The sequence below is a fragment of the Mobula birostris genome, chromosome 21 (assembly GCF_030028105.1).
Source record: "Mobula birostris isolate sMobBir1 chromosome 21, sMobBir1.hap1, whole genome shotgun sequence".
NCBI classification, from domain to species: Eukaryota; Metazoa; Chordata; class Chondrichthyes; order Myliobatiformes; family Myliobatidae; genus Mobula; species Mobula birostris.
In genome coordinates, this window is record NC_092390.1 from 13241688 (window position 1) to 13261125 (window position 19438).

The 19438-nt window shown below is 45.0% G+C and overlaps 1 protein-coding gene across 2 annotated transcripts in view; it reads left to right on the plus strand.

Annotated features, from left to right (window-relative positions):
* LOC140185601 (slit homolog 1 protein-like) overlaps window positions 1-19438 on the plus strand; it is a 315402-nt gene that overhangs the window by 225913 nt on the left and 70051 nt on the right. For both annotated transcript variants that reach the window (XM_072238998.1, XM_072238997.1), the window contains exons 25-28: window positions 7505-7576; window positions 13310-13473; window positions 15863-15987; window positions 17456-17553. In XM_072238998.1, coding sequence (XP_072095099.1) covers window positions 7505-7576; window positions 13310-13473; window positions 15863-15987; window positions 17456-17553 — 459 coding nt within the window. The remainder of the gene's footprint in view (window positions 1-7504; window positions 7577-13309; window positions 13474-15862; window positions 15988-17455; window positions 17554-19438) is intronic.

Here is a 19438-nt window from a genome sequence, read left to right on the forward strand (position 1 = left end):
CACCATGCCCGTATTCCCCCATTCCCGGCACCACGTTGTGTCCTGGTTCTGTTTCCTCAGCTGCACGATACATCTTTTCAGAGACGTTCCCTCGCACAGTTGGCACTGACCTGCGGTATGTAGAATAGTTTAATCCGCGGCAGGTGGGGGGTCCTCTAATTCAGTGACAAACTGGCGGATTATTTAACAGGCCGGAGCTTTCATTAGCTCCCTGGAGCGGAGTCACCTGACAACCTGCTGGGAACCCTGCCACCAGATCGGATCCTAATTACAGACCTCCTCCCTCACTGCGCGGAAAGAAGATTAAAGCACTGAGCCTGTGAAATTGACATTTGAAAGTAGGTTGTAGAATATTCATTACCACAAATTGGATACTCAGGCATCAGAGAAAGTGAACAAAGAAATAAAATGTATGCACCAGAACTGGTAGTTACAAGTCTTAGAGTTATACTGCGTAGAAACAGACCCTTCAGCCACCATATATAATTGCTGACCATCCTACCTATCTGATTTGCCTACGTATCTCGCTATACCACACACACAAAATGCTGGAGGAACTCAGCGGGTCAGGCAGCGTCTGTACAGGGAAATAAACATTCCGAGCCAAGGCCCTTCATCGGGGCGGCAAAGGAAGGGGGCAGAAGTGGGGGAGGGGACGTCTACGTGCTGGCAGGTGATAGGCGAGGCCGAGGAAGGGGAAGGGCGGGTGGGTGCAGGAGAGGGGACGTGGAATAAGAAGCTGTGAGGTGATCGGTGGAAGAGCTAAAGGGCTGAAGAAGACCATAAGACAAAGGAGCAGAGGTAGGCCATTCGGCCCATCGAGTCTGCTCCATCATTTTATCACGAGCTAATCCATTTTCTCCTATTTAGTCCCACTCCCCTGCCTTCTCACCATAACCTTTGATGCCCTGGCTACTCAGATACCTATCAATCTCTGCCTTAAGTACACCCAATGACTTGGCCTCCACTGCTGCCTGTGGCAACAAATTCCATAGATTCACCATCCTCTGGCTAAAAAAATTTCTTCGCATTTCTGTGCTGAAAGGGCGCCCTTCAATCCTTAAGTCATGCCCTCTCGTACTAGACTCCCCCATCATGGGAAACAACTTTGCCACATCCACTCTGTCCATGCCTTTCAACATTCGAAATGTTTCTATGAGGTCTCCCCTCATTCTTCTAAACTCCAAGGAATACAGTCCAAGAGCGGATAACGTTCCTCATATGTTAACCCTCTCATTCCCGGAATCATTCTAGTGAATCTTCTCTGTACCCTCTCCAACGTCAGCACATCCTTTCTTAAATAAGGAGACCAAATCTGCCCACAGTACTCCAAGTGAGGTCTCACCAGCGCCTTATAGAGCCTCAACATCACATCCCTGCTCCTATACTCTATTCCTCCAGAAAGGAATGCCAACATTGCATTCGCCTTCTTCACTACTGACTCAACCTGGAGGTTAACTTTAAGGGTATCCTGTACGAGGACTCCCAAGTCCCGTTGCATCTCAGAACTTTGAATTCTTTCCCCATTTAAATAATAGTCTGCCCAAGAAGAAGGACTCTGATGGGAAAGGAGGAGAGGCACCAGAAGGAGGTGATAGGCAGGTGAGGACAGGAGAAGGGCTGAGGAACCAGAGAGAAAGAGGAAGGAGGGAAATTACTGGAAGTTAGAGTAATCAATATCCATGCTGTCTTGTTGGGGGCTACCCAGATGGAGTATGAGGTGTTGCTCCTCCATCCCGGGTTTGGCCTCATCACGGCTGTAGGGGGGACCATGAACGGACATGTGAGAATGGAAATGGAAAGTTGAAGGAAAGTTGAAGTAAAATGGGTAGCCACTGGTATATCTCTATATGCCTCCCCCATCCTTTGTCTACCTCCATCTGTCATCTGTCTAAGTGCATGCCATCAGTTTCTACCCCAATGTTATGACCCTAATAAGAGGATCCTTGACCTCACTATCAACCTTGCACATTATTGTTTCCCTGCACTTGGTACAATTAGTTCTGCATTCTGTTGTTGTTCTTGCTCAACGCACTGTGTAATGATTTGATGTGTATGAACAGCGCAGCTTTCACTGCATCTCAGTACATGTAGCACCAAGCAGCCCATACCATTTCAGTTCCCCCACCTGCCACTGTCTCCCAGCTTAGTGGTAAGGCATGGTAGTGTAATGGTCAGGGCCAGCAATGACCGATCCAGGTTCAAACAAAAAAAACAAACTACACTCAACTTCACTGGACCCAGCACTGAAATGTTCCCACAACCCATGATCTCTTTTTCAAGGACTCTTTGTCTCGTCGTCTCATTACTTGTCGCTATTTAACCATATTTGCATTTGCACGGTTTGCTGTCTTCTGCACTCTGGTTGATCTTTCGGTGATCTTGTTATGGTTTCTGTTCGATAGATGTGCTGAGTATGCCCACAAGGAAATGAATCTCAGGTGACACATGGGTACTTTGATAATAAAATTGACTTTGAGCTTTGATTTCTGCCACTGTCCGTAAGGGTTTCCTCCGGGTGCTTCAGTGTCCTCTCACATTCCAAGTACGTACAGGTTAGGATCAGTAAGCTGTGGGCATGCTAAGCTGACACCAGAAACCTGGCGACGCTCGGACTGTCCTGGCCGTTGACACATTTCACTGTATGTATCAATGTTTCGATGGTAAGTCTATCTCCATTCTGACTCCCCTTGCCCCACCTGGCGTTACCCGCCTGTTATCTTCTACCCTCAGTGCCCTGACTGATGGGACGGTTTGGGCTGACAGGCATTTTTAGGGGGAAGCGGTAAATACACGAGGGGGGGGGAAATACGAGGGTTTGGCAGAGGTGGGGAGGAGGGGGAGATGGTTGAGAGGGTTCTCCTGTTAGATGTGCACCAGCGGCACGGACCTCTGCTGTGAAACCCGGGGCCTGGGTCACACTGATGAGCAGAGCCTGAGGCAAGAGTTCAAGAAAGAGACCGAGAGGGAGAACCACACACACATCAAAAACAAGCAGGCAGGCTGAAGGTGGGATGAGAAGGGAGAGAGGGAGGGAGGGAGAGAGAGAGAATGCAGGGAAGAATTATTGGAATTGAATTATTATTATCCCATGCACTTGTTTTGCATATTGTTCATACAGTTCACACAGGGCATTAAGGTTATACAAGGTAAAACAATAACAGAATGCAAAATACAGTGTTATAGTCACAAAGAAAAAGCATTACATGTAGACAGTAAGGTGCAACGTCATAATGAGGTGCATTGTGAGGTTACGACGGGAGGGGAGAGAGAGGTAAAGAGGGGGAGAAAAGGGGAGAGAGGGAGACAGAAAGAATGAGATCGAAAATGGAAATAGAAAGAGAGAAAGAACATGCACGTTAGAATCGGGTTTATCGTCACTGACATGCCGTGAAATTGTGATAGGTTACAAAGGTAAATAAATACGCAAAAGCCGATTAGTGATGTGGTACCCTTGGAATTAAAAACAGGCAGAAGATGGAGATTCCTAGGCTTAGAATCATACAGCACAGAAACAGGTCCTTCGGCCCATCTAGGCCCATGTTGATCATCAAGCTCCTGTGCACACTGATCACATTTATTGGGTACATTTAAAGTGGAAGTTAATAGGTGTGTCATTAGTAAGGTTCCAGGGAGAAAGCAGAAGAATGGGGTTGAGAGAGAAAATAAATCAGCCATGATCAAATAGTGCAGCAGGTTTGATGGGCCGAATGGCCCAATTCTGCTCCTGTGTCTTGAGGGCTTAGGGTTTAGATTATGAGGACACTCAGTCCTCGTTTATTGTCATATAGAAATGCAGACATGCATTAAGAAATGATACAATGTTCCTCCAGAGTGATATCACAGAAAAACAGGACAAACCAAAGACTAACACTGACAAGACCACATAATTATAACATATAGTTACAGCAGTGCAAAGCAATACCATAATTTAATAAAGAACAGACCATGGGCAGGGTAAAAAAAAGTCTCAAGTCCTGATCGACTCCCGAGTCCCTGATAGCAGGTGGCAAAAGGGAGAAACTCCCTGCCATAAACCTCCAGGCACCGACAACTGCCGATGCATTGGAAGCACCCGATCACAGCCGACACCGAGTCCGTCCATCCAAAAACTTCGAGCCTCCGACCACCTATAATTAGCTCACCTATTATTCAAGATCAATTTACAGTGGCCATTTAACCGCCCAATCTATCCAGGAAAAAAGTAGCCCACTTGATTAGCACCTCGCCCAGCATCCTAAAGCTTTGATGATGGATGTTGCCTTCTCGAGGCAGTGTCTCCTGTAGTTAGTACCGATGGTATGGAGAGGTACCCATGACGTACTAGGCTGAGTCCACTACTCAGGCAGCTTCTCACATTCTGCTCTGGGGTACCAGACCAATCAGTGTCAGACGTACAAATGACATGGGCTGAACATCAAATCATCTGAGTGCAGGTAAAGCCTCAGTCGTGGGGATGTTGGCCTGCTGGAGAACGCTGATGACATAGTTCATCTCTCCTTCCAGTGACGTTGGAGGATTTTGCTGAGATTATCAGTGGCGGTTTTCCAGTGGCTTGAGGTGCCTGCTACTGGCATCAAGGGTACACAAGGGCAAGGACTGTTGCTGCCCAGTCAACCACGGGTTTTGTGCCAAATATGAGCTGCAGTACAGCACGATACCTAAAAAATTACTCTAAGTTAAAATAAGAAACATAAAACAATTAAGTAAAGTCAATGTTCAAGTTCAAAGTAAGTTTGTTATCAAAGTACATATACTGTATATTATCATATACATTTTCTTGCGGGCATACTCAATAAACCATAATATAATCAATGAAAGACCATTCCAACTTGGGTGCTCAACCAGAGTGCAAAAGACAACAAATTGTGCAAATGCAGAAAGAAAGAAATAAACAAAGAAACAAACAAACAAGCAAGCAAGCAAACAATAAATAGCTAAGAACACGAGACAAAGAGTCCTTGAAGGTTTGCCCATAAGTTGTGGGATCATTTCAGTGATGGGCCAAGTGAAGTTATCCCCTTTGGTTCAAGAAGCAGATGGTTAAGGGGCAATAACTGCTTCTGAGCTAATGGTGTGAGTCCTGAGGCTCATGTACCTGCTTCCCAATGGCAGCAGTGTGAAGAGAGCCTGGCCTGGATGTTGGGGGTCCCTGACAATGGATGCTGCTCTCCTGTGACAGATCTCCTTGTATATGTGTTCAATGGTGGGAAGGGCTTCATCCCTAAGTGACCGGGTCATATCCACTGATTTTTGTTGGATTTTCTGCTCAAGGGCATTGGTGTTTCCATATCAGGCTGTGATGCAGCCTGTTAATATACATGCTCTCGCATCTAAGTAAGTTCAGGCACTGCAGTATTTTCTCCATAATTGCACATGTGCTGGGTCCAGGGCGCTCCTCTGAAGTGATAACATCAAGGAGTTTAAAGTTGCTGATCCTCTCCACCTCTGATCCTCCCATCAGGACTGGCTCACAGACCCCTGGTCTCCTCTGAAGTCAATAATTGTCTCCTTGGTCTTGCTGACAAAGGTTGTTGTTGTGGCACCACTCAACCAGATTTTTGATCTCCCTCCTGTATGCTGATTTGTCACCATTGTTGATTCAGCCTATGACAGCGGTGTCATCAGCAAACTTGAATATGGTATTGGAGCTGTGCTTAGCCTCACAGTCAGAAGTGTAAAGTGAGTAGAGCAGGGGGCTAAGCACACAGCCCTGTGGGGCACCTGTACTGATGGAGACTGTGGAGGAGATGTTGTTGCCAAACCAAACTGACTGCAAGTGAGGAAATCAAGGATTCAAACATGAGGAAATCTGCAGATGCTGGAAATTCAGACTTTTCATCCCTCTTCCCTCCGGGAGAAGGTTCAGGAGCTTGAAGACTCGTACGGCCAGATTTGGGAACAGCTTCTTTCCAACTGTGATAAGACTGCTGAACGGATCCTGACCCGGATCTGAGCCGTACCCTCCAAATATCCGGACCTGCCTCTCGTTTTTTTTTGCACTACCTTACCTCCCATTTTTCTATTTTCTATTTATGATTTATAATTTAAATTTTTAATATTTACTAACTTTAACTATTTTTAATATCTTTAATATTTAATATTTGTAATCCAGGGAGTGTGAAGCGCCGAATCAAATATCGCTGTGATGATTGTACATTCTAGTACCAATTGTTTGGCGACAATAAGGTATTACAAGGGAGGTATTAAGGCCAAGGTCTTGAAGTTTATTGATTATTGAGGGAATGATGATATTTGATGATGAGCTGACGTCATTAAGGTGCATCCTGAAGTACGTATCTTTATTATCCAGACATTCCAGGGTTGCAAAAGTAATGCAAAAAGACAGCAAAGTAGCGAGTTAGTGTTCATAGGTTCATGGACCGCTCATAAATCTGATGACAGCTATTCCTGAAACATTAAGTGTGGGTCTTCAGGCTCCTGTACCCCCTCCCTGATGGAGGGCATGTCCCAAATGGTGAGGGTCCTTAATGATGGGTGCCGCTTTGTTGAGGTGTCACCGTTTCAAGGTGACCTTGGTCGTGGAAAGGCTAGTGCCATGACAGAACTGGCTGGGTTTACAACTTTCCTATCCTACGTGCTTTGGAGAGTGGAACATTTCAAGTCTTTCTTTCTTTTTCAATCTTTTTATTAATATCAAAATGTTAAACATACCATAGTATTAATACAAAACTATTGGGATTACATTGTTAATAATTAACATATATAAATATAAACTCAGTTGGCACACAGGTACTAAACCTCCCAAAATCGTACAAAATACGAATATAATATACAAAAAAAACAGAAATAGCATGAAAAAGAAAAAAGAACCCAAAAAACTAATCTAAACAATGCTAACCAACTGAACTAAGGAAAAGAAAAAGACATGGGCTGTTGTGTAACGTCAAAAAGAACCATTAGTGTCATTGTCTCTGCATATATTTAAAAGAAATGGAATAGGTTTGGAAAAGGTCAAATTACATCATATGGAAGTGTTGAATAAATGGTCTCCAAGTCTTTTCGAATTTAATAGAAGGATCATAAATGACACTTCTAATTTTTCTAAATTTAAACACAAAGGAACATTTCAAGTCAATGGCCTTTCATCAGAACTGGATGAAGACAGAAAGTAGATTCCACCTAATCAGACACATTCACTTTGTTTTCTCCACCCTCCTCATCTCCACAACCTTAAACATGGTTGATTTTCACTGCTGATGATTGGTAACTAGCTTGAAATATTAGTTCATTTTCCCTCTGCATAGGCACTGACTGACCAGGTGAGTAACTCAACCATTTTCAATTTTTATTTCAGGTTTTTAACAGCTGCAGTATTTCACTTTTGGTCAAAGGGGAGGAGGCTGGTTGACTAGGGACCAATGGGAGTGCGTGATGACCCAATTTGCTGGGATTTTAAGTTAAATTACATCTATGTTTCAATCACTTTAAAGTGGACATTATCTTATCTCTCCTGAACTTCCCTCTGCCTCTTCCCACACAGGTCTCTGCATGGAAACGATATCTCCACTCTTCCTAAAGGAATCTTTGCAGATGTGGCTTCCCTCTCTCACCTGTAAGTGAAAGAAATGTTTGCTGAAAATTATGTTGAACAGAATCTTTACACATTTATCTAATCAGTACATAACCTAGATGGATCAGGAAGTCCTAAACAAGCTATCTAGTTCAGGCCAGGAGCTGTTCTCATTTGGACAGCTCTGAGGTTGGTTAATTTCCCTGGTTTAGTTGAGGAAAGGTGACTCTGGCCTGTTGGTGGGGTCCTATACAGTTAAAACAAAGTTTAACGTAAGTTTGAGAAATGACACTTAACCTTTTGTCTGTGCTCAGTATCAAATTTGCCAACTTTAGGTATCTTACTCTCTCATGGTGCAGTAGCATAGCAGTTAGCACAACACTTTACAGTACAGATGACCTGGGTTCAATTCCCACCGCAACCTGTAAGGAACTTATACAGTCTCCCCATGACCGCGTGGGTTTCCTCCGGGTGCTCTGGTTAGTTGACGTGCCAGTTGGTAGGTTAGTTGGCCATTATAAATTGTCCTGTGATTAATGGCTGGGATTAAATAGGGGAACTGTTGTGCAGCTGGAAGTGCTGGAAGGGCCTGTTCTGTGCTGTATCTCAATAAATAAATAAATTCTATCTGTAACAGAACAGCATTTCAGCTGAACATCCATTTGTCTCATGTTTTGAACATAATACACAGCAACAGGCCCTTCGGCCCACTATGGTTGTGCCAGCCACGATGCAAAATTAAACTAAACCCTTCTGTCTACCGGCGATCCACATTCCAGCATACTCACCCAATCTAAAAGTCTCTTGAACACCACTATCATGTCTGTTTCCACTATCACCCCTTGAACCCTGCTCCAGGCACCCAACATCTTCTTTAAAAAAAAACATGCTTCAAGCAAAGAGAGTTGGGGATTTGGGATCAGCTGCCTGAAATAGTGGTTGAGGTGGCACATTAACAATGTCTAAAAGCTGTCTCGATAAGTGCAAAACAGAGATGGCATGGAGGGGATGGGCCGAATGGCCTGCTTCCTTACTGTATGACTCTGGCACATATCTCCTTTCCCCCCTCACACCTTAATCACATGTCCTCTAGTACCTAATATTTCTATTCTGGGGAGAAAAAGTTTCTGACAGACTACGCTATCTATACCTCTAATAGTTTTATAGACTTCTGTCTCGTCACCCCCTCAGCTTCCTCAAACATCCCAAGTTCGTTCAACTTCTCATTTTAGCTCAACTCCTCTAATCCAGGCAGCATCTTTTTTTTCAGCTTACCATCAGTGGCACATTAATGTGAAACAGGCAAAATTTTACATCTAGCAGAATATCAAGTAGTTTTGTAAGCTGCCTGCAAAACGTCACCATGTATTGCCACCACCACCTTGTCCTTGTCATTCTCTGTGTATAGTTTTTCATGGATTGTATTGTATTTCTTTGTTCTAATGTAAATACTTGCAAGATAATGAACCTCAATGTGGTGACATATACGCACTTTGACAATAAATTTACTTTGAACTTTGCAATTTTATATTAACATAGAAACATAGAAAACCTACAGCACAATACAGGCCCTTCAGCCCACAAAACTGTGCCAAATTACCTAGGATTACCTGTAGCCCGCTATTTTTCTGAGCAGCCCATTCCATGCACTCGCCACTCTCTGCACAAAAAAACTTAACCCTGACATCTCCTCTGTACCTACTTCCAAGCACCTTAAAACTCATGCTAGCTCTTTCAGCCCTGGGAAAAAGCCTCTGATTATCCACATGATCAATGCCTATCATCATCTTATACACCTCTATCAGGTCACCTCTCATCCTCCGTCGCTCCAAGGAAAAAAGTCCGAGTTCACTCAACCTATTCTTATAAGGCATGCTCCCCAATCCAGGCAACATCCTTGTAAATCTCCTCTACACGCTTTCTATGATTTCCACATCCTTCCTGTAGTGAGTCGATCAGAACTGAGCACAGTACTCCAAGTGAGGTCTGACCAGGGTCCTACATAGCTGCAACATTACCTCTCGGCTCTTAATCTCAATCCCATGATTGATGAAGGCCAATACACCGTATGCCTCCTTAACCACAAAGTCAACCAGTGCAGCAGCTTTGAGTGTCCTATGGACTCGGACCCCAAGATCCCTCTGATCTCTGCCAAGAGTTTTACCATTAATACTATATTCTGCCATCATATTTGACCTACTAAAATGAACCACTTCACACTTATCAGGGTTGAACTCCATCTGCCACTTCTCAGCCCAGTTTTGCATCCTATCGATGTCCCGCTGTAACCTCTGACAGCCCTCCACACTATCCACAACACCTCCAACCTTTGTGTCATTAGCAAATTTACTAACCCATCCCTCCACCTCCTCATCCAGGTTACTTATAAAAATCATGAAGAGGAGGGGTCCCAGAGCAGATCCCTGAGGCACACCACTGGTCACCAACCTCGATGCAGAACATGACCCGTCTACAACCACTCTTTGCCTTCTGTGAGCAACCCAGTTCTGGATCCACAAAGCAATGTCCCCTTGGATTCCATGTCTCCTTACTTTCTCAATAAGCCTTGCATGGGGTACCTTGTCAAATGCCTTGCTGAAATGCATATACACTATATCTACTGCTCTACCTTCATCAATGTGTTAAGTCACATCCTCAACAAATTCAATCAAAATTAATTGCCGCTTTAAGTCACCAGCACTTCAAGTCTCAAACTATCAAGATATTTCCTTTGTTTTGCCCATCACTCCCCTATCTTCTGTACTACCTCAAACGGACTTGATTTCTCTCTTTCCCAGTTCTGAATGTGAAACATTAGCTCTGTTTCTCCTTCCGCAGATGGTGCCTGACCAGCTGGTGGTTCCAGCATTTCCGGTTTTTATTTCAGATTTTGTGCATCTGCAGTTCTCTTGATTTCCAAGAAAGAAAGTGGAAAGAGGAGCCTGTGTTACTTTTCTCCTGGGAGGGGGTGTTTAAAATGTCAAAGGGTGTTGACGGAGTAGCTGTAGAGAGAACATTTCTGCTTGAGGGGAAGAGGGTAAACAGAAACTGGCAGTATCAGACGGCAGAAAAATCTGACAGGTTATTCCAGAGAAACTCACTTTCCCCCGGGAAGTAGGGAAAATATGGAGCTCACTCCCTTAGGGAGGGGTAGGGGTGGGTGGTGTTAATGTGCTTAAAGGGAGACTGGACACAGAAGGGAGAACAGAGGTTCACAGCTAGAGACTGAGTTGGGAGATTTTGAGGACAAGCCATAGTGGAGCATAGAAGTCAACACAGAATGGTTGGGCCGAATGGCCTAGTTCTTATCTTGTCATCACATTTATCTAAAATAAGTACTTGTTCAGCACAGCATTGTAGGCCGTATTGTGCTGTAGGTTTTCTATGTTTCTATATATTTCTCAAGCTTGGAATCTCTTAAGTACCTAATATCCAGGGAGGTAGTCTGGAAGAGGGATACAATTCTGAGGCTTGCAGATAGGGCAAACACATGCAGTCTCTTTCCACTGAGGCTGGGTGAGACCAGAACTGGAGGCCGTAAGTGAAGCGTGGAATATCTCAGGGGAGCTTGAGGGGGAGCTTCTTCAGTCAGGGGTGGTGAGAGTGTGGGACGAGCAGCCAGTGGAAGTAGCGGATGCGGGTGTGATAGCAACATTTAAGAGAAGTTTGGATATGTACATGGATGGAAGCATATAGAGGGCTATGGTCCGGGTTTGGGTCAATGGGACTAGGCAGAGTAACGGTTCGGCATTATCTAGGTGGCAAACACAAGAAAATCTGCGAGTGCTGGAAATCCAAGGCAAAAGGCACAAATTGCTGGAGGAACTCAGCAGGCCAGGCAACATCTATGAAAATTAATAAACAGTCGATGTTTCAGGCCAAGACCCTTCATCAGAATTGGGAGAAAGGATGGGAAGTCAAAGCAAGAAGGTGGGAGGAAGGGAGGAAGAAGTACAACGTAGTAGGTCATAGGTGAAGCCGGGGGGGGGGTGGTATGTGAAGTAAAGAGCTGGGGTTGATCGGTGAAAGAGATAAAGGGCTGGAGAAGGAAGAATCTGATAGGAGTGTGTAGAAGATCATGGAAGAAAAGCAAAGAGGAGGAACACCAGAGGGAGGTGAGGGGTAGGTAAGGTGAGAAAGGGAAATGGGAATGGGGAGAGTGGGGAATGGTGGTGGGGGGAGCTGTGCAATTACTAGATATTTGAGAAATCGATGTTCATGCCAACAGGCTGGAGGCTACCCAGACAGAATATAAGGTGTTGTTCCTCCAACCTGAATGTGGCCTCATCGTGACAGTAGAGGAGGCCATGGACTGACATGTCCGAATGGGAGTGGGAAGTGGAATTGAAATGGGTGGCTACTGGGAGATCCCGCTTTTTCTGACGGATAGAGCGTGGGTGCTTGGCGAAGCAACCTCCCAATCTACATCAGGTCTCACCAATATACAGGAGGCCATGTCAGGAGCACCAGATACAGTAGGTGACCCCAACAGACTCAGAAGTGAAGTGTTGCCTCAGCTGTTTGGGGCCCTGGATGGCTGTGAGGGAGGAGGTGTAGGGGCAGCTGTGGTACTTGTTCCACTTGCAAGGATAAGGAGGGATGGGCCTGTTTCTGCGCTGTAGTGCTCTATGACCCTAAACGTGGCACCCAATTTCCAAGCAGACCCGAAGGGGATGTAACTGGATGATCCCATTTTAAATGATTATTGAGGAATTCTGGAAGCCCGCAGCATTAACCCTGTTTCTCTCTCCACAGATGCTGCCTGACCTGATGAGTGTTTCCTGTATTTTCTGTTTTTTTTTTAGCTTTTGTTTCAATAAAGTTCAAAGTACATGTATGTCAGCAAATACAGATTATGGTCTCTCTTTGGGGGCTTTGCCTTGGCTTGCTTGGTGGGCGATGGTACTGATGCTTCCTGCTGAAATAGGTGGGGGAGAGAGTTGATGTTTTGCTGCTGCTTGTGCATGGGAGCGGGGAGAGGGGGCTCTGGGGTTCTAACATTCTTCGTTACTGTCATTCATTCTTTGGGGCTCTCTTCTGTTTCTGTGGATGTCTGCAAAGAGCAAGAATTTCAGGTTGTATGCTGTGTACATTTTCAGATGCTAAATGGAACCATTGAAATACTTCCCTGAGATTCATTTCCTTGTAGGCATTCACAGAAGTACAAATATAGACAATAGCATCGATGAAAAACTACACACAAGCAAAAATGGACTAACAACCAAAGTGCAAAAGAAGACAAACAAAGAGATAAATAAATAAATAACAATTGAGAACATGAATTATGGAGTCGGGTAAATAACTGGCCAGGACACGAGAGAGAATTCCCCTGCTATTGTGGAGTCTCCGGCATCCACCTCAGAGGTCAGGTTGGATCATCAACTTCATAACCCGCCTGCCACACGACAGTACTCTCTCGGTAGTTCAGCCTGGGTTCTGTGTTTGTGCCTCCAGAGTGAGACTGGAACCCATGACTGTCACAAAGCAAATCCAGAGGGCTAGCCTGACTGCACCGGCTTCCTGTAACTTGTATGCATGGAAGCTTGTAGGGTAAAGAGCAAACAAAAACACTTGGTGGGGGAGCTCAGTGGGTCAGGCAGCATCTGTGGAGGCAGAGGAACAGTTGACGTTTTGGGTCAAGAATCCAAAAAGTGGACCAGCCCTTTTCCTTCCCAGATGCTGCCGAAATTCCTCCAGCAGTATTTTTTTTGTGCTTCAGATTCTTGTGTCTTGCTTGTCAGATTAAACCTCCCTGACTCCCTCTCTCTCTCTCAGTGCCATTGGAGCCAACCCACTCTACTGTGACTGTAACCTCCGCTGGCTCTCCGACTGGGTCAAGACCGGGTACAAGGAGCCTGGCATTGCCCGCTGTGCTGGCCCAGGGGAAATGGAGGGTAAGCTCCTCCTAACAACTCCGGCCAAGAAGTTTGAGTGCCAAGGTAAGGAGAGCAAAACTCCGATAATCCGACAGCACATGCTCAGCCTTCCCTGCTTTGACACAATATCCCCACCGACCACAACAACAGATACAATCTCAACTCCCGTAGCTCCTTTTACATGCCAAAAACTTCAAGGATTGACAGTTCCGTCAAATATAAAAGGAATTTCAAAATCTAACATTTGGACTACAGGCTCGTTCAAAGAGGTACTAAAGAGAGGGAGACCCAAGGGTAGACAGATCTTTGTGGGGGGGTGTGGGGAGCCAAATGCCAGCAGTAAGGTTCCTGGCAAATGGAGGCATGGCTGCTAATGGTGGGGTGATGAAAAGAGCCTGGTAACGCAGGTAACACATGGGACTGTAGGGCGTGATGATTACTGGGGATGAGGCTCAGAGGTATTCGAATGCTGGTAAAGAAAATTTTAATCCCTGTGAAAATTCTAATTCCTTAAATTTACCAGGATGCAGCCTGGATTAGAGAGCATGTTATGGAAGTGGAGGAGAGGTGACTGGATAGAGGTTTATAAGATGATAAGAGGCATTAATAGAGTGGCGAGGCAGAGGTTTCTTCCCCAGGGTGGAAGTGTCTAGTACAGGAGATTGGAGGAAAGTATAGGGGGGATGTCAGAGATAGGTTTTTGCCCAGAGGGCAATGGATCCGCTGATACGTTAGGGACACTGAAGAGACTCTTCGATAGGCACTTAGAGGAAAGAAAATTGGAGGCACATGTGGGAGGGAACGGTTAGATTGATCTTGGAGTAGGTTGCAGGGTTTGACACAACATCGTGGGCTGGAGGGCCTGTACTGTGCTGTGATGCTCTTTGGTCTATATATTTGGTGTACTGAAATCCGGCGGGGCAGGGCATGGGCGGGTTTGTGTCAGAGCTGGGTTCTGAAATGCCTGTTTGTTTTCTACTGCCTTCAGACTCATGGGGAGGTCTCTGGGACATGTGAAATAAAGAGAAATTAAAGTGTGTTTGGGGATTATTAAGAGTAACATCCAAAGTCCCAAGCTATGGCATCCGAAAGTGCTCTGACCTGTTCACAACTCCTCGTTCAGGGAGATCGGACTGAGGTCTCGTACCTACTGAAGCTTACTTTGATTCTGGGAAAGGCAGAACTAGAGAAATTAGGCCCCTGCATCCATTTAATGTGAACATGGTTGTGGAGGCAGCTGGGATGTGTGTAGGGGTGGCATGAGTCATGTATATAATATGGATATATGTATTTATAGGTATATCCATGGATATATTTAAAGCAAAGATTGATGGGTTCTTGGTTAGCAAGGGTATCAAAGACTACAGGGAGAAGTCAGGAGAACAGGAGAATAAGGTTGAGGGGGATAATAAATCAGCCATGATCGAATGGTAGAGCTGACTCGATGGGCCAAATAGCCTGATTCTGTCCTGTGTCTTATGGTTTTATGGCCTTATGTTCTAAGTTAGTAATATCTACGTAGACAAGATATTTATATTGATCCCTCCAAATCAGCGGCCTTCCCAGCTTCCTGTTTCCCATTTAATCAGTCCACAAGACTATTTTTTTAACCTTCCCCTAGGGGATGTGTACTTCGCTGTTAATTGGGTTCGTGAGTCACACATGCTAAAGATGGAAATTTCTCTCCTCTGAAGGACAATAGCAAGGCAAGCAGACTTTTACAACAAGTTGACAATGTCGTGGTTTCATTACTGACATTAGCTTTTAAAAATACTGCAATTAAGTATGAAAATATAATATTTTAATTAAATTCCCCAGCTGCTGTGGTGGGAATTGAACTCACTTCTCAGACTCAATGGGCCAAATGGTCAAATTCTGCTCCTGTTTTATGGTTTCAAATATCTCTGACATGTACTGACATTAAAAAATTGTAAGTGTTGCCTAAATTAATCAAACATTTATTGAAATATCAGAACTATTAAAAAAAATTAATAGTTAATGGAAATAAAATAAGTAAAAATAAGACCATGCCCCACTGCCCTCGTGATCTCTATGTCAGGAGTCACTGTACCAAAGAATGAGGATCTACGTTGGGCTTAGTTGGATGGAATAATAAACGATTACAGCCAAGAAAGAGGCCATTCAGCCCATTATTTCCAAGCTGTCTCTTACTGTCTAGTTCCAACCCCATCCCCTTTCTTTGTAGTCTTACAAACGTTTCCTCTTCATAATTCATTCAAAGGACAAAGGCTGCATCAGCTGGCAAATGGGATGGGTTTAAATGGTCAGCATGGATGAGCCAGGCTGGGGGGCCTGTTCCCATGCCATAAGGCGCCATGACTGGATCGGGTGACTCGAGGTGGGAAGGTTAGGAAGTTCTGTAATCAGCCCCAGTGGCTGAAAGCCAGTGGGTTCAGTACCTGTGTGATTGTTCGCTCTTTGTTCCATGCAGGTCCGACAGAGCTGAGTGTCCTGGCCAAGTGCAGCCCCTGCCTGTCCAACCCCTGCCACAACCAGGCAACCTGCCAGGATGATCCCCTGAATTATTACAGGTGTAGCTGCCCGTATGGTTATCAGGTAAAAATCACACCAGCATCTCAAACCCGTCCATTACATTACCTGTAACCCACTGCACGCATTCCATGTATATCCCCAAACCCCTCCATTACATTACAACCTGTAACACACTACATTTATTCCATGTATAACCCCAAACCCCACTATTACATTCCAACCTGTAACACACTGCAGGTACTCGATATATAACCCAAACCCCTCCATTACATTACAACCTGTAACACAACTACGTTTATTCCATGTATAATCCCAAACCCCACTATACATTCCAACCTGTAACACACTGAAGCTACTCAATATATAACCCAAACCCCTCCATTACATTCCAGCCCATAACACACTGCAGTTACTTGATGTATAACTCCCAAAGCCCACCATGTGACCAGCTAACCTCTTAACCTGCATGCCTTTGGAAGTGAGAGGTACCTAGAGGAAACCCACCCATGTGGTTATGGGGAGAACATACAAACTCCTTACACAGGGCGATGGGAATTGAACCCGGGCTGTGGTGACTGTAATAGCATTAAGCTGACCGCTGGGCAGTTCTAGTCGCCACACTACAGGAAGGATACAATATCCGGAACCAGCATCGCACACCCACAACTTACTAACCGGTACGTCTTTGGAATGTGGAAGGAAACAGCATCATCTAGAGAAGCTCACACGGTCACGAGGGGAACGTACAAACTCCTTACAGACAGTGGCGGGAATTGAACCCTTGATATTCCGATCACTGCCATTGCAAAGTGTTACACTGACCACTACACTACCATACTGCCCCATCTCTCACACTGAGACCACTTGTTACTCCATCCCTCCGCAGACACGCAGACACCACCAGTGTTACAGAGCACCCCCCCCCCCCCCCACAACTTCCACCCTTTCACTGAAATCCATGTCTGGCATCTGTGCCCCACTCCACGTCTGTACAACTTTGAAACTTTTTCTTATCTCTATATTTCCCGGTTTGCAATGAAAGTTTGTTGATGTGATATGTTAACCGCTTTTCTCTCTACAGACACAGTCTGACCTATTCCCAGCATTGAGCAGCACACACAAAATGTTGGAGGAACTCAGCAGGTCTGGCAGCATCTAGAGAGAAGAATGAACCGTGAACATTCTGGGCCGAGACCCTTCATCAGAACTGGAAAGGAAGAGGGCAGAAGCCAGAATAAGAAGGTGGGAGGAAGGAAGGGAGGCAAAATGATAGGTGAGACCAGTGAAGGGGAAGATGGGTGGGTGGAGGAGGGGGAAATGAAGTAAGAAGCTGGAAGGTGATAGGTGGAAGAGCTGAAGAAGGAGAAATCTGATAGGACAGGACCTATTCCCCTCAACAGTTTATTCCTCTCCATAGATGCTGCCTGACCTGCTGAGTTATGTGTGCCGCCCTGGATTTCCATCATCTGCAGAATTGTATTTGTTTCTATTCCAGCAAAAATGAACTTAATTGTTTCTTTAACACTTCCAGGGTAAACAATGTGAATTGCCAATCAACAGCTGTGTTAGTAGCCCCTGTGCGAACGGAGGGACATGCCACGTGAAGGAGGGAGGTTCGGATGTATTCTGGTGAGAGGAGGGTTAAAGTGTTTCTATTATTACTGTTTGCTCTCATATGGTCTTGGTCCCAGTCATTCCCCACCCACCCCTATCACAACTCTCTCACCTCAGTAAACCTCACACATGTACACTCGATGGGTTCCTGCTCTCTGACCTCCCTCTCCAGATTGTTATAGAGACCTTTCTGGATCAGTTACCATTCGGAAAAGACTGGGGTGAAAAATGACAGATGGAATTTAATGCAGACTAGTGTGAGGGGTTGCACTTTGGGGAGAACCAACCCATGCAGGGTTTCCAGTCAATGATAGGGCGCCGAGGAGTGCCGTACAACAAAAGAATCTGGGAATACAGGTCCATAGTTCTTGAAAGTAGCTCATAGGGGTCATAAAGAGAGGTTTTGGCACATTGGCCTTCATAAATCAGAGAACTGAGTACAGGAGATGGGATGTTATGTTGTAATTGTATAAGACGTTGATGGGTCCAAATTTGGAGTATTTTGTGCAGTTTTGGCCACCTATGTACAGGAAAGATTAGATTAGATTAAGAGAACACTCAGTCCTCTTTTATTGTCACTTAGAAATGCATACATGCATTAAGAAATGATACAATGTTTCTCCGGCGTGATATCACAGAAAACAGGACAAGCCAAAGACTAACACTGACAACACCACATAATTATAACATATAGTTACAGCAGTGCAAAGCAATACTGTAATTTGATGAAGAACAGTCCATAGGCACAGTAAAAAAAAATAGTCTCAAAGTCCCCGAGTTGATCGACTCCCGAGTCTCCGACAGCAGGCGGCAAAAGGGAGAAACTCCCTGCCATAAACCTCCAGGCACCGTCAACTTGCCGATACCTTGGAAGCAGCCGACCACAGGCGACCCTGAGTCCATCCATCCGAAAACTCCAAGATGTAAATGAAGCACCTTCAATTACTCCAAAAGACTGAGGTTTGGTAAAATACTGAAAGGCTTTTACTCGCTGTACAATACGACCTCCACAGTGAGTGCCCCCGGACTGAGTGGGAGGGTCAAGGCGAACACCTTTATACAGGACTCTGTGGGAGGAGCCACAGGGACAGTCAGCAGAGGGGTGTGTCCAGACAGGTAACCGAGTTACAACATATATACATGGTTTACCACAGTAAACAAGATTGAAAGATCACAGAGAAAAAAAATTACGAATTTAGATGTTGTTAGGACTTGAGCACCTGAGTTCTAGGGAAGGATTAAATAGGTTGGGACTTTATTCCCCAAATCATAGGGGAATGAGGGGAGATCTTATAGAGATGTACACAATTATGAGGGGGATAAATAAGGTGAATGCAAGCAGGCTTTTTTCTACTGAGGTTGGGAGAGACAAGAACTAGAGGTCATGGGTTAAGGGTGGAAGGTTAAATATTTAAGGTGAATCTGAGGAGGAACTTCTTTGCCCAAAGGGTGGTGTGACTGTGGAACGAACTGCCAAGGGAGGTGGTAGATGTGGGTTTAATTTCAACATTCAAGACAAGTTTGGATCAGTGCATGGCTGGGAGGGAATTGGAGAGCAGGTACAGGTCAATGGGACTAACAGTTTGGCACAGACTAGATGGGCCAAAGGGGCTGTTTCTGTGCTGTAGTGTTCTATGACTCTGTAACTTTGACTTGCAGTGAGGAAATCCGCCCTCCTTACTGTCTCTGCCGTATGTGTGACTCCAGGGTTTCCCCAGGACACTGCCTAGATGAGGGAGGATTTAGCTAGAGGGAAAGTTTGGGAAAACTTGGTTCTTTTCCCCGAAATGCCAGAGCCTGAAGGGAGACACAACCGAAGTTAATGAAATTATGAGATAGATCAGATAAATGGTCTTTTACCCAGGGTAAAATTGTTATATACTAAAGACTAAAGATCTAG